Source organism: Pteropus medius, unplaced genomic scaffold, assembly GCF_902729225.1.
Source record: "Pteropus medius unplaced genomic scaffold, Ma_sr-lr_union100, whole genome shotgun sequence".
NCBI lineage: Eukaryota > Metazoa > Chordata > Mammalia > Chiroptera > Pteropodidae > Pteropus > Pteropus medius.
In genome coordinates, this window is record NW_024349798.1 from 11,323,289 (window position 1) to 11,338,126 (window position 14,838).

Here is a 14,838-nt window from a genome sequence, read left to right on the forward strand (position 1 = left end):
GCCATGGAATGTTTGCTTTAAAAAAAAAAAAAATCTTTCTGAGCCTCAGAATCTTGTTTCTTTAAAATTCTTAGACTGAAAAAAAAAAAAAAATCTGCTCTCTCTTTCACGGCCCTCGCAGGATCTACTTTCAATGCACTCATGCGCCTATGAAGAACAGACGACCCATTGTAAACATGAGTCATAAATTCGAGAGATAACTTTAATAGGCTCCAAAATGCAAATCAGAATTTTGTTAAGTAAAATTCCAACTTCTACACTTACTCCTAAAGGATATCTCTGAGCCCAGAAAGTCAGAGGATTTTAATATCCCAAACAAGAGGCCAGTCACTGGGGAGAAAACCGAGGCCGAACTGTGTATGCGTGTATGAAGCTGTATTTATAAATAGTTAGTGCCCATTTGAAGTGTTTTCGATAGCATCTGAGAAGCCAGTTGTCCCAGAAAAAACATTTTCATGTGTAGTGCTGTGCTAGGCCAGGAATCGGTCATGTGTTTAAAGGTGGCCTCACTAAATGTAATAACTGAATACTTTTTGTGAGCAAGACACAAACCAACACTTACGTATAAGGTTACCTCGCTTAGACGGACTGACAGTATATGAGAAATGCAGCCCTTTTGGGCTTGAAATTGGTAAAATTCTTCTTTGAGGTCCAGGTAGATATAAAGTGCTTTCGATAATTGAATGTGATTCAGTGTTTACAACAGACTAACACCAAAATCCCCAACAAACAGTGGCAGAACAAAAGAGCCTTTTAATTTGCACAAACATGTGAATAAGCCCGCACTTTAAACAATAAAATGGAAGGTCCAATAAATGCTTTATACTCCAGGCATCTGACGTTTTTAAAGTTCCCCCGAATATATATTTTACGGTTCCTGAAACAAGGTTCTTGTCTTGAAGACTTTGCATATGTAATTAGTACCAGCCTGAGAACACTTATATACCACCATCTGAATAAAACTGCTAAATATGCATGGCTTTCGATTTTGTCAAATGAAATAAAAACACATGATCGAGACTGAGAGAGCAGCAATTTTTCAAGGCCATAAGATAGGGTTTAAACAACATAAGCCGCACCAAGATGGCATTGTTTTCCTGCACCTTCCAAAATGAAGCTTTATCACCAGGTAGGAAAAGGGAGGATGACAGTCATATTCCTGGCAAGCTACAGTGCTCTCCTTCTAGCATCTCACAAGCACCCTGATCAATTAACAAAGCATCTTTTGTTTGGAGAATGAATGAGGACGGCTTTCTTCTGTGCATTTTATTAAAACTTGAAAGCTATGGCTGGCTGCCATCGATGACGCCTATTGGGTTCCAATAGCCTAATGTTCAAATCTGACTTGTTAGCAATCCACCCAACTCAACATCCATCATCTTGACATTGCGGGATATTCAGTACGTCTCAAGTTTTTATCAGGAAGAATTTTCTACCGTTATGGAGCAAATAAAGGTTCTTTGTAACGACTGGAAACACAACACGAGACCTTTCTCCACACCATAAGAATTGATAAATAGTTCACCGAGTGAACCAAAGACTTTATTTTTTAAAAGCAGATAAACACCAAAGTACGATGTAGTATCCATATGCGTTGTAAAAATAATTACTGGAACTTTCAAAACAGCGAATGAATAAGCTGAATCAATGGTTACGACTATAATTTTCAGCCAATATACAGATTTTTGTTCAAGGTCTAGGCTTGATTTCTACATAATATTATTCACATGCATTCCCTGTGCCTATTTACTATCAACACGGGGACTCTCGGAAGTTGAGTCCAGCTTTGTCTTGATTTCAAAGATGACCCGGCAGCGAACCGAGAACTCTGGCTTGATGCTCGGGTCCTAGAAATCATGTCTTCTGATGTTACATAACAAACTATATTTCTGAAAAATAAAATCAGACTTTAGATTCCTGTGAAACAGTTCGGGTCTCCAAGCTTTTCAGCACCGCGGTAGCTAGATACGCTCGCACATGCTTTTGTCTTTCCACACACACCACCAGGAACCCGAAAGGGGCCCCGCTTTCAGAGTTCCATTATGGAGGTTTTTAAGAACCACACTAAACCCAAGTGAAGGCAGTGGATGCAATTACCCATTACTTTTTCCATTAAGGAAAAAGGAATATGTGCGAGTGCCCTGGCAAATGATACCGATGACCTGGTTACAGAAAATGGTTCTATAAAGCCCTCCTTTCAAAATTATGTTTGAAGGTGTTTAAGACCAAAAGGAGGTCATGAAAACTGTTAATACAAACAACTCCTTATTAAGAAACAGCCTCTCATGGAAAGTGTCTGAGGATGTGGTACAAAGAATCCAGGGAAGGCAGGGCAGGGGTAAGGTCCAGCTCTCTATTTGTAACATGCATTTATGACCTCGTGGATATGTCTGGTGGGTGTGAACGGCCCCTTCATGTACTTAAAAACGAATTAAGAAATTAAAGCGAATTTGTATGCTAATGAAAAGCCTACAGTTACAGAATCTGAGAGCCAAGGCCTTTGTCTATAAGGCAAGATTTCTGTCACCAGAAGTGGACACAGATGGACATGATGGCAGGTACTAAGAGCTGGATCAGCCACACTCAGGTAGAACGGTCTCAAAATTAAGGCAACCCATGGCTTCTCAGTTAGAGCCCACCACCCGAAAGGCCCGCCGAGGCAAGAAAAGAAGCTGGCAAGGCAAATCACCAGAAGATATATAGGCGGGGCAACGATCACAGTTAGATGGGATGACCTGGGGTCAAGGGCAGGCGGGAAGCCCTTGACCCAGCACTCAAGGTGAATGTCTTTGCATGTCCTGTGCACGACTCCAAGCAGCAATTTCTGGGGTTTGGAAGTGTGCTACTTTTGCGATATCTCCCCCCGAAAGAAGACACCAAGGTGAAGCCCCTGGAGAGATGCGACCACCAAGGTGGGGATATCTCCACCAGGGGCGGGGCTGGGTGAGAGTCGGAAAGGACTTCCTGCCACACACGGCTCCCTCCAGGTCTGGCCGAGTCCTACAAACGCTTGTAGGTGCCCAGGAGAGCTTTGCAGTTGGGACAGTAATGGTCCACGTCCTGCAGAGCGTCCACACAGAAAGGGATGAAACAGCAGCCCGCTACGCACCTGGGAGAACAAAAACAGCCACACAGAGCACGTTACCGACTGGAACAGTTTGGATAGTGGCCGCCAAAAAGATACGTCAGCTTCCTAACCCCCCCGAACTTTATTTGGAAAACGGTCTTTGCAGATGTGATCGAGGACTTCAAGATGGGATCATCCTGGATTAGCCAGGTGTCCTTATAAGAAGAGGAGAGGACACACAGAAATGCAGGGGGGATGAAGGCCGTGTGAAGACAGGCAGAGATGAGAGAGATGCAGCCACAAGCCGGGGAACAGCTGACTACCAGAAGCTGGAAGAAGCATGGAAGGATTCTGTCCTTAGAGACTTTGGAGGGAGAATGACTTTATGGGCACCTTGATTCTGGACCTCTGGCCTCCAGAACTGCGAGAGAATACAGTTCTATTGTTTTTAATCAACAGGTTTGTGGGCATTTGCTATGGCAGCTCCAGGAAACTCATACGCCAGCCAACGCCAAGGCTGCTCCCACAGACTGTGCTGAGCGCATTTCCAAGTCTTGGGTTACCTGGGCATCCTCCAAGGTCTTAGATTGAGGTTGGTGTATTAATCCTTCTAAATAACACTACATATTTTCTCTGCCACTGTAGTGTGACAGCAGCCATAGATAATCCTCACACCAATGGTGTGATGTGTTCCAATAAAACTTAAACTGGGCTAGATTCGGCCCCTGGCCTGTAGTTCGCTGACCTATCTCACACTGGTCTCTATGGAGAGGCTACTTCTCACAGCAACAATCAAATAAAGTGCCCCCAAGCACAGGCAGGCAGGGTTTTTGCACAGCCTGTGGCATGATAAGAAAGAGCCAGCTGTCCCAGAAGTAAGGGCTCCTGAAGAGAAACATACAAACGCCACTTCCTTCGAGGAAGAAAACAGAGCCCTGTGGTTTCCTGTGTGATTCCCATAATCAGGAATAAGGAGGCTGTCCTTTTCTGTTTGGGAGAAAAGAAATTAAATTGTGTTTCTTCAAATTTATCCCAGAACAGAAACTATTATCTCTTTTAATGCAATACTCTCGGTGCCGACATAAATATTTATACGATCTCCTTGTGGAGGAAAACAGGAAAAACACTTGGGGTCATGAAAGAATAGAAGTTTTGAAGAGATGACTATCAAGTATTTTAATGTACGCATTATTTAAAGCTCCTCTCGGAGTCAGGCAAACATTATTATTTAGGTCATGAAATTCTAGAAGAAAAAGAAATCCCTAGGATATCACCCTACACAGATGCGAGCGGCTGCTATGCTTGTCTCTACACGCAGGGAGTAATTTGAGTAGATGAGCAAGAAGAAATGACAGGACAGTAGCTTCCAGGCTTCAATATGCTCAGGAGCAGTGGTTCTCAACTGGGGACGACTTCTGGTAGTGACGATGGGGGGAGGGGCGCTACCGGCATCTAGTGGGTGGCGGCCAGGGATGCTGCTCACACCCCACATGCACAGGATGGGCCCCCACGAGACAGAAGTACATGCTACAGTTGAACAACCCTGCAAGAGAGGAATGTGGGAGAGCCCACGGGCTGAGTGGACTCCGGACTCACCCGAGCAGGCACAGGCTCCCACAGGAGAGCCAGGTGAGGGCACCGGCGTTATAGGACAGCTGAGTCACAATCATCTTGTTGCAGGAAGGACAACACATCTGCACTGGGCGGTCGAAAAAGGAGACTGGCTGCTGCACGTAGACTGTCTGCACGGCAACTGATGCGGGGGGAACAAACAGAACCTGATCAGTAAACAGGAAAACACAACCATGATCACAGAAGCACTATTCACAGGAGCCAAAAGGTGGAAGCAATCGAGTGTCCATCGATGGATAAATGAATAAGCAAAATGTGGTCTACCCGTGTACTGGAATATTATCCGGCCGTGAAAAAGAATAAAGTTCTGACATGTGCAACAACATGGTTGAAGCCTGAAGATGCAATGCTAAGTGAGAAAGTCAGAAAAGGACAAATACTGTATTATTCTACTTATCTGGGGCCCCCAGAGTAGTCAAATTCAGAGATGGGAAGTAGACGGTGGCTGTGAGGAGCTGTGGGGAAACGCGGAGCTGTTGTTTAATGGGGAGAGGTTCAGTTCTGCAAAATGAAAAGGTTCTGGAGATGGATGATGGTGATGGCTGCATGAAAATGTGCATGCGCTCAGTACCACTGAACCGTACACTTAAAAAGGCTTAAGGTGCTAAGTTTTATGTTGTGTATTTTACCACAATTATAAAAATGGGAGGGAGGGGATGACAAGAAAAGAGGAAACAGTGGCAGATTTCCAGAGCTGTCATTTAAGGGGCTCTCAGAACCACCACTTGCGAAATGGGGGACAGGACTGTGTTCCTAGCGGGACTTGGCTCGGCCTGGCCAGGCTTTCAGACTTGACTGCCTGTGGACTCCTGTGGGGAGCTTACTGAGAATGCGGATTCCCAGGCCATGCCCCAAGACAGTCCGGTTCAGCAGGTCTGTGGCAGAGCCCTAAAATGCTTCTTAAGCTCGCTGAGCGGTTCTACGAAGGTGGTTTGCAGATGGTCATTTCAGAAACCGTGATACGGTAGGTTTTAGCCGTTTTCTTCCTCCACAGATTAGTGGTGCCCGCGGCGGGGAACTGGCTTCGTTCTGGGGCACTGGAAATGCTCTGGAATTAGTGCGAATGGCTGCACAACTTAAAGACTAAATACTATACTAAAACCACTGAACTGTACACTTGAAAAGGGTGAACTTTATGGTCTGGGAATTAGATCTCAATGAAGCTGTTACTTTAAAAAATGGAAGTAAGAGAGTTATTGCTAAGACTAAACGAGATAAGGCCGGTAAAGAAAGAACCTCACACCATGCCTGGAATGGAGTGACCCCTCGATTACCAGCTCCCTCTTCTCACAAAACAATCAGCTGCAACGCCCGGATGAGGCTGGAGTTACCGAGCCAGGGAACACTGACCCGGTTCTTTGTCAGGCGGGGAACCGTGAAGTTACAAGAAATGAGCATATGAAATCATGCTAAAAAGAGAAAATTGTGCAAAACGTGCACAGACATCCACAACCACCACAAGGGAATCGAGGCGACGTCGATCCTGAAGCCTTTAGAGTTTTGCATGTCCTTTTTGGTCCTTGGCAAAGTCGCTTGAGTTCATACTTCTGTCAAAGTGACTTCCTTCTGTCCTTCTTACATTGTTAGAATGCCATTTCTATAATCCGTGTATTAGGGGAAACTAACGATTGCTCAGAGCTAACTGAACCCAATACCCCTAGAAAGACCTAGAAAGACCCTCTTTTGAGCGAAGCAGAATCGAAGCATACTTTAGCACTTATGTGTAAATTTTGTGAAGTCTTTTTTGGGTGCGAGGATGAATTATTTACTGATCAGAGTGTGATCGGAAATAGTCTAAAGTCATTATCTTGTCCTTTTCCATCTCAAGGAGTCAAAGTTACTTGAGCACTTTTATTGAACGATTACTCCTAAAACTTTATTTCATCTTCACAACCCACTGCTGTAGGTACTTGATGAGCCCTCTCTTACAGACAGGGAAACTGAGGCACAGGAGCTTAGGTGAACCAGGCCATCAGACTCACAGGCCCACTCTGACCTGGCCATTTCCTCCTGAGCTGTCTGGGATACTGAGGCAGCTCCATACCTGCGCAGCGGCAGGTACCCGAGGGCTCGGCCATGAAGAAGTTGCTGGAAGGCAGGGAACCACCTGCATGAATGGCACCAGTGGGCTTGGGCCCTCCGTTCCTCACTCAGGGCTGCTGCTTCTCCCTCTCCTCCTCCAGGCCTGGCCTGGGGCAGGGGTTGTCCCATCAAACCTCACCACGAAGGGTGGGAGCCCTTAGAGGCAAACTCTCACTGCCAAGTTCCCCTGGATAGTTGGTGCCCCTATGGTCAGTGCCAAAGGGGTCTGTCTATAGCGGCCTTGGGAAAGCTCCTAAGCTACTTCATTATAGAAATGCCACGAGACTCACTGGTGCGGAACCTAAAAGACTGATGTGACACTTCAGGAAAAGGGGTCAAAGTGGACTGACTGGCACTTCGCTTAGACTCAGAGTCACCTGGGTGGCTCTCCGGAGTCTCAGAGTCCCTAAGGCCAGGGCGGTAAAGGGGACCAGGGAGGCCACACGTACTTGCATTGGCGTTGGGGACAGGCCCTGGCTGGGTGTAGTACGCAGGAGGGTTCATGCCCTTCCCATCCGGGCCTGTCATGAGCCCCGTCGCTGGCCCAGGCATGGGTGCGGGAGGCGTGGTGTAGTATCTGTTAACGGCCACTGTCTCTTCATAGGATGGGGGCGCTGTGGGCACTGACGAAGGCCCAGCGGCCGCCTGGTAGGGTCCTGGAGCAGACATTTTACCTGAAGAAAAACCAAAAGATACCAGATCAGAAATGCAACTGTCATCTCTCTCTCACTCTTTTCCACCCTCATCTTTAATTTTCTACCCGACAAACAAAACCCTGAGAAAAATGACTCGTGTCCAGCCTTGTCCAAAAGCCAGAAAGGAAGTTCAAGAACCTTCAAGACCCAAGAATTAGCACCTTAACAAGGATTCTCTAAATAAAAACAAAAAGGTCATTAATGACGACCAAAAATCGCCAGAACCTAGAAAAATCCCAAGAGCTAACAAACAAACGTCAACCGAATTTTTTAAGACAAAGCAAAGTTCCTTAGAGAAGGAATAACACTCCCCAGAGCATGGTCTCCTCCCAGGGTCAGAGAACGAGAGTGAGGAATTGGGTTTATATGTTTGTTTCTACGAAAAATTACTGATTACAGGGAGCAAACAGAATTAATGGTTGAGTTTATCTTCCACTTGTGTAAGGTACAGCTTAAAGTCTGTTTTCCTTTCACGGCGTGGGTAAACAGTTGTTGATCATCTCTGCAGGCATCTTCTTCTGTTCTGTGAGTTCCCGTGGTCTGGCCGGAAGGCTGGTCGGCCAGGTTCGGTCTAACAGCGCCCGGCAGGCTCTGAATTCCAGCTGGTTTAACGTTCAGTCAACTGGCGTAGTTCTCATGCCTCTTCCCTATTCCCATTTCCCCCGTCGGAGATGTTATTCCCTTATTCTTATTAAGGAGATGTCGAGGGATGAAGGCCTGTCTTCTGTAGCATCTTCGAAGCTGAGATAGGGCTGCAGTCCCTGCCTAACTGTTGGAAATAAAAATCTCTGGAATCCTGCTCTACGTGCCCCGGAGGCAGAGGACGTGGAGTTGGGGTTGTTTCAACATCCACCGAATCTGAACCGAAGTTTTCTTCACACTTCAAACCACCACTCAATAAACGACCCGTCTTTCGCATCTACTGTTATTATTTTCTTTCTTTCTTTTTCTTTTTTTAGCCGCTGTGGTTTTTACAAATAGCATTTAAGGTGATGGAAAAGATGAGGGCATTCTAAAAACCAACCACAAACTATTGCAAATAGAGTGCTGAGCAAAAGAAGCCAGACACCAAAAGTGCACACCCTGTGGTGCCATTTATATAAAGCTCAGAACCATGCAGGGGCAAAATGAATCATGGCACTAGAGGTCAGGGACATGCTGCCTCTGGGGGGGTGAGGAGAATCTGGAAGGGGAGGGGGTGACGGTTGGGGGGCTGGTACGTGAGTATATAAGTTAACTGAAAATTCGAGTTGCACTTTTCTGTACGTAAATATAGTTTATAAATAATAGTTTTAAACAACAAAATGCGCACATACTCAGGTTCCCATTTTGAAAAATGAGCATCAGGGCAGCCAGGCACACATTTCCTTTTGTGAGGGCAAAGAAAGGATTTTTTTTTTTTTCCTCGTTGAGCGGATGCCTGCCTAGAATTGTGGCCTGAGCCTGAAGTGTGTTCCAGTCTGAAGGCCCATGCTCACAGCCCCGGGGCGGCCGGAGCAGGACACAGTGCTGTCCTTTGTGGGGCTCTGATTTCTGACGAGGCAGGGCCAGGCCTGCTGGGTCAGAGGATCCATTCAAACCTGTCTCAGGAGAACTGGGGACATGAGCTCCCAGGACAGCAAGCCTCGGTCGGGGCGGGGCTCGGACAGGTCTGCCGCCCCTTCCCACACATTCTGCCTCATCTCTCAGAACCCGTGGGAAGCAGAGGCAACAATTAATTCTGCTGCAGGGAGAAGGGGAGCAGCCTTCAAGGAAGCTCTGCTGTTAAGAAAGAGGAGATTTCTCTAGGGGAAGGGAAGAAAGGGCATTCATTTCGAAGTGGAAAGACAGGCGTGGGAAAGGGAACAAGGGCAACGCAAAGCTAATAAATAAAGCTAGATAAGCTGGGACCAGGTTCTAGAAAATTCTGCAAGTCCTGTGGAGGTGTTTGGACCTTATAAGCCTGGACTGTCCAATGGAACTGTTTTCTATCTGGGCTGTCCCACACGGTCACCACTGGTGAGTTGCACGAGGCTGCTGAATACTTGAAATGCAGCTAGTGCAACTGAGGAACTCAGTTTTTAAATTGTATTTAAGCTTAAGCAACTTGAATTCAAAATCGAGTACACAATTCAATTACCGGAAAACGTTTACGTAAGTCTGGGACACCTCGGGTATACGAATCTACTTTTTCCAACAGCGAATTCAATGAACTGAATTGGGATCAAATGTTTTTGATAAAATTTTAGCATCCGATTTGGGATATGATGTCAATGTAAAATACACCCTGGATTTCAAAAACGTTTAAAAACATAAACGCAAAGTATCTCATTTGTAATTGTTTTATATAGACTGCGTGTTGAAATGATGATATTTCAGATAGATAGAATTAAGTAAAATACGTTGTTAAAATTCATTTCACCTGTTTCTTCTTAACTTTTTAAAACGTGGCTACTAAACCATTTACAATTACCTACATGGCTCATTTTCTAGTTCTAGGGGACCGATGCTGTGGAGAGATGGGAGCCATGGAAGGTTACAGAGCAGAGGAAGGCCCGACCCTAGAAAAGGAGATGCCACAGGTCTGTAAGAGAAGTGAGGAGCAAAGGGCAGGGGGCCCCAGTGCAACGACACCTAACTTCATTTCTTTAATATAGTTTCTGTCTCTGATCTGGTTTTGTGCAGATAATGGCACTGTGACTCACTAGCTTTTTCCACCCTTATCCTTCCATTTCTGTGTCCCTGCTCCTTTAGTCATTACGCCTTTAACTCGAGCCTCAGGTCTTTAAGCCGAGGACAATATGTTTCTGCTGGACCTTAGACTAGGGATGACATCTTGGCTTTAGGTGTTTCAGCCCCAGGCCCACGGAGTCACACAGCAACCCGGCCAGCCAGCGAGCCACAGGATCAGGCCACCAGACCAAAAGGGATGGCGCCCTGGCTGATTCCAGAACCGAATGAATGTGATGACTCACTGTCCCAGCCCTGTCCAATCAGGAAAGCCCACGACCCCCACTCCCTTAGTTTCCATGACTGCTGCTATTTTCAAATATAATTGATCCCCTCAAGACACTTGGGGAGTCAGGCCTTTGAGCGATAGCTTGCGTGTATCTCCAGGACTCGCAGCTCCCCGAAATAAACCCTCACTTTCTTTGCTGCAAAACCTGCCCGTATCTGATTGACTTAGAGACGCACTACCGGACCCCTTTGCTCCAGTAACTCTGTGTGGGTGTAACATAGGGAGGAGGAAAGAGAATAAAATGTTCAATCAAGCTGCATTCAGAGACTGGCATGTGCTGCTCAGCCCTGCGGCCAGGCCAGGACACCTGCAGAAAGAAGGAAGATTTCTGCTGGGATTGCGGACAACCATTTCCCACACCGTGTAGGGAAAACAGGAAAAAGTCTTTAAGTGGCGCCCTACACAAAATAAAGTCGTTCATTCCCTATGGCTAAAACCATGGGGAACCTGGGGATTAAAGGCTGGGGACTGCCAGGGACTTTCACACTACACTCTTCCCCTTCCTCAATGTCCATATCAAAGGAAATGGGTAAACACAGGCTTTTAAACTGTAACTCACAAGAACGAAATAATAATACATAAGCCAAATTCCCCAACACTCGGGGCTTCTTCTTCTTCTCGTCTTAGATTTTTGTCTTTGCTTTACCGCTTCTTTAATAAACTTTCCTTTTGCCCTAACTGTGGCGTGCGTGTTAAATTCTTTCTATTCTCTTGACGATGGACCCTCTTCTCACTCGGGGAAATGTGCCCTGGCCTGCATCAGGCGGAGGGTGACAGGAGAGCCAACACCGGCATCTGCAGGAGGGCAGAGGGGGTTAACGAGATCACAGACCATCTTTGTGAAGACAGGTTCAGGAGTTAAAAAAAAAAAGAATACTGTGAAAAGTGGATAAGGAATATTGCCGTTTCCTGTGACAAACAGGTCCAGAAATGCAGGAGGAGGAGGAAGAGAGATCACAAAGATTAGGCCCAGGACACTTCGCCAGCAGGCCGGCCCCCCAGGTCGGGGCCATTCCCTCCGATGGGCCCTGGGAACTCCCCCATCTGCTGCTGGCAGGGCCTGCCCTGGAGAAGACGTCAGCTGGGGAACAGGCCAGGGTGCGCTGCAGTAATTCATATCCGCGTTCAACGTCAAGGACGTGCCGTCCCTTCCCGTCTCAGGAAAGGCAGACCTGCGGCTGCCCACACGATTTATTATGAAAACTGAGTCATATGAAAAAACCACAAGAGCAGAGAACCTCGTGTGTACAGAAAGCCTAAAATAGCCCCATTTGCTGTGGCTGCAAACGGAGTGCTTTGGGAGTGGAAAATAAGGTCTGGGGTGCCCTAAATTGTGCAAACGGTTTGGGTCAAACCGCTGACAGTCAATGACTCCACTCAGAAGTGGAATTCCTCTATTTCAAAACCACGGCCTCTCTCCTCCAGAAGTAAAAAAACATGGCCAGAAATTGTATCATAAAGAGTGAACATACAAGTGTCGGGGTGGGGCCTCCTATCCATGAACGGTAGAGGGGCCCCTTGTTCAGGAAATTAAGGCCTGTACCCCCACCCGCCCCCCACCCCCCACACACACGAACTGTTTACTGATCAGACATCATCTTCCTTATAGCCACATCCTAGTTTCTGGAACTTTAGGACACTGCCTCTTGGGACATATTGCTTTTGAGTCAAACAGCCACATAAACATGCTTATAATTCTGAAAAGAACAGAGCGACAGACTAGTACAGTAAGAAAAGAAGAAAGAAAAAGAAAAAGGAAGAAACCACCCCATAACCAGCTGGTTTGAAAGCTTTCTAATTCCACAGCATTCCTTCCCCAAGCCCAGGCCAGGAAATGCCACTTGTCTTCGTCCCTCCGTCCCTCCGTTTCTTCTTCTCCCCTCCCCCGCAGTTTAAAATCGGTCTTCTCCCAGGGGCAGGAGGCCCATCTAGCCACCCACCTACCCACCCTTCCAGAAGGGATTTGCTCAGCCTGCCACCACTCCCTAACTTCCGCGACGTGACACTTAAGAGCAGCAGTCTCTCACCCCGACTCAGAGACACACGTTCACACACTGCCCTGTCACCAGAGAACCCTTCATCGCTCCGATGGGTGCCCATGTGCTGAGGTGCTAGCACGATCGCACCTAACACTTGTGTCCCTTTTTCTGGGACAAACTAGAAACCCGAGGAAAGCTTCTCGGTTTGACAAAACAGCGAAGCCACAGCTCTGCACATAAAGGCTCAGCCCTGAGAATCTCGGGGCAGTGGGGGCGGTCTCTGCCCCGGTTGCCATGGTTACAGGGAGCGTTGTGTGAGGGGGGCATAAAGGAACAAACAAGGGGGTCCCCTCCCTCCCTCCCCAGTTGTTTAACTTTGTAATTAAGCCTCTGAGAGTGGCTTTTCTTGACTGTCCATTTAAAAGCTTCCACCAGCCCCCACAGAAACCAAGAAAACGCCAGGGGTTGGAGATTTGTTTTCACCGTCTCCGACAGACTCTTTCATTAGCTACTTCCAAATGCAGGGAGGCGTTCCAAACGCATACTTTGCATATGGAAAATGTGAGCAGGCGGGCCTCACAGGAGCGGGACCTGTGCGGTCCCGCAGGGCTCTGCACTAGGAAAGCCACGCAGGCTGTGGAAACTGCCATCTTGAAATTCTGGGTACTGTCTGATGGAGGGGCCCGTGCTGCACTGGGCCAGAACGCTCTGTCACCAAGAGTGACCGCTGGTCACGGAAAAGGAAGAGGAGGTGTTTGAGATCCACGGGGCTTGGCCTTGGAGACTGGCTCATGGCCAGCTGCAGAATCCTGGCCCCTACTTCCTCATCTGTACATATGCCACTTGGAATTTTGGGGTCCCTGGATGAACGTTGCCCAAAGTTCAGCAATGTGCTTGGTGGAAGATACTCCCTTAAACGAGCAGTGAGGGGCATACGGATATTAACTCCTGGGCCTGCAGGAAAGAGTCTGAGTAGCTCATTCCTCGAACCCGAACCCGGTGGAGAACAGGATCGCAATCTTGTTTGCATTATGGCTGCCCCCCTCCCCACTAGCCCCCACCCCTGCTCCAAGGAGAAAAATTAAATTATATTTAAATTTAATTAATTACCTTAAATATAACTTAATTTCTGCCTAACAAGAGAAATGAAATACTAAGAAATAAGATTTCATCGGGCAGGGTTGAGTTCTGGCGGGCCACACACACCATTTTAATATCTAAAACTTTTATTTCACCTCTCCCCTCCCCCAAGAACTAATTTGCACTCCTTGGGTCCCCACTAAGAACCCATGGTGTGCGTCCAATGAGTACTTTAAATCACCAACATTTATTCATTTAATATTTCTAAAATGTGTCTCTTCTTTTCTTAAATGCAAATGTGTCTCTTCTTGTCATAAATGCAAATATCCAAACACTTTGTAACCTTTTACTGACCAAGCCTTAATGTCCCTTACATTGTATATTCTTTTACAGGCCTGCCCCGCCTTCTCAGGCCTTAATCTCATGAGCCACAACTGGGGGAGGTAGGCAGGATGGGGTGACTGGCCCTGGGGACACTCTACTCTGCTGTACTGAGCTGGCTGGGCTCACTCCTATCACCAGTCAGTCATTCGTCCGGGTCTTAAATTTGCTGGATTCTCACCCCACCCCAAGAAGGAAGTGAAAAGCATTAGGAGTACCAGACACCCAGGCTGTCGAAACCTTATTTTGGCATCTTTGAGTCCAGAGGTTCTGGCCTGAGCAAAATCTGCTACTCCCCACCCCCACCCCAGACTCACAACTGCATTAAGATCAACCATAATAATGGGCTCTTTACTGCAATGAGCCCTGTAATTCATACCCTTATGTGCACCAATCCACGTAATTCTCACGCCACTGAGAAAGGAATTATATTATCATCATGCTGACTTACAAACGAAAAAACTGGGGCCCAGAGAGGTTCAGCTGCTTGTCCAAAGTCACACAGAGTGGCAGCAGTGGGTTTGAACTCAGGCTCTTCAGACCTCACCAAACACCTCTTAGGCTGAGAGCTCCAGACACAATCAGCAGCCTCATTTTGCACACAACTTTGCCCCCTTTCCTTTGTGAAAAGAAAATAAATTCTCAGTGGAAGGAACACATTCCAATGCCTCTGGAGGTGTCACCTCTCTCTTTGCCTAACAGGTGCAAAAAGATGCATTTCCTGCAGACTTTCGCACCACACACCCAAAAGAAAAAAGACCTGCTTACAATGGATTCTAATTTTGTCACTGCCGGCTTTCCAGTTCAAAATGACCTGCTTCTTTAATAAAAATGGGGGTCGGCATGTTAATGATCAACCAAAGGTAGAGAGAGGCCCACTAAGTTCTCCCTTCTCCTGATGGGGAGACAAACAACAAAAATGGG

At 46.9% G+C, this 14,838-nt stretch overlaps 1 protein-coding gene across 6 annotated transcripts in view; it reads right to left on the reverse strand.

Annotated features, from left to right (window-relative positions):
- Nucleotides 1–1,021: 1,021 nt before the first annotated feature.
- LITAF (lipopolysaccharide induced TNF factor) overlaps nt 1,022–14,838 on the reverse strand; it is a 91,569-nt gene continuing 77,752 nt past the window's right edge. For 5 of the 6 annotated variants that reach the window (XM_039885343.1, XM_039885347.1, XM_039885342.1 and 2 more), the window contains exons 2-4: nt 7,231–7,455; nt 4,664–4,820; nt 1,022–3,109 (exon numbers count right to left, since the gene is read on the reverse strand). In XM_039885343.1, coding sequence (XP_039741277.1) covers nt 3,001–3,109; nt 4,664–4,820; nt 7,231–7,450 — 486 coding nt within the window. In that variant the 5' untranslated portion in view covers nt 7,451–7,455 and the 3' untranslated portion in view covers nt 1,022–3,000. Of the gene's footprint in view, nt 3,110–4,663; nt 4,821–7,230; nt 7,456–14,365; nt 14,385–14,838 lie in introns of those variants that run through there. The other variant, XM_039885344.1, reaches the window with a different exon arrangement.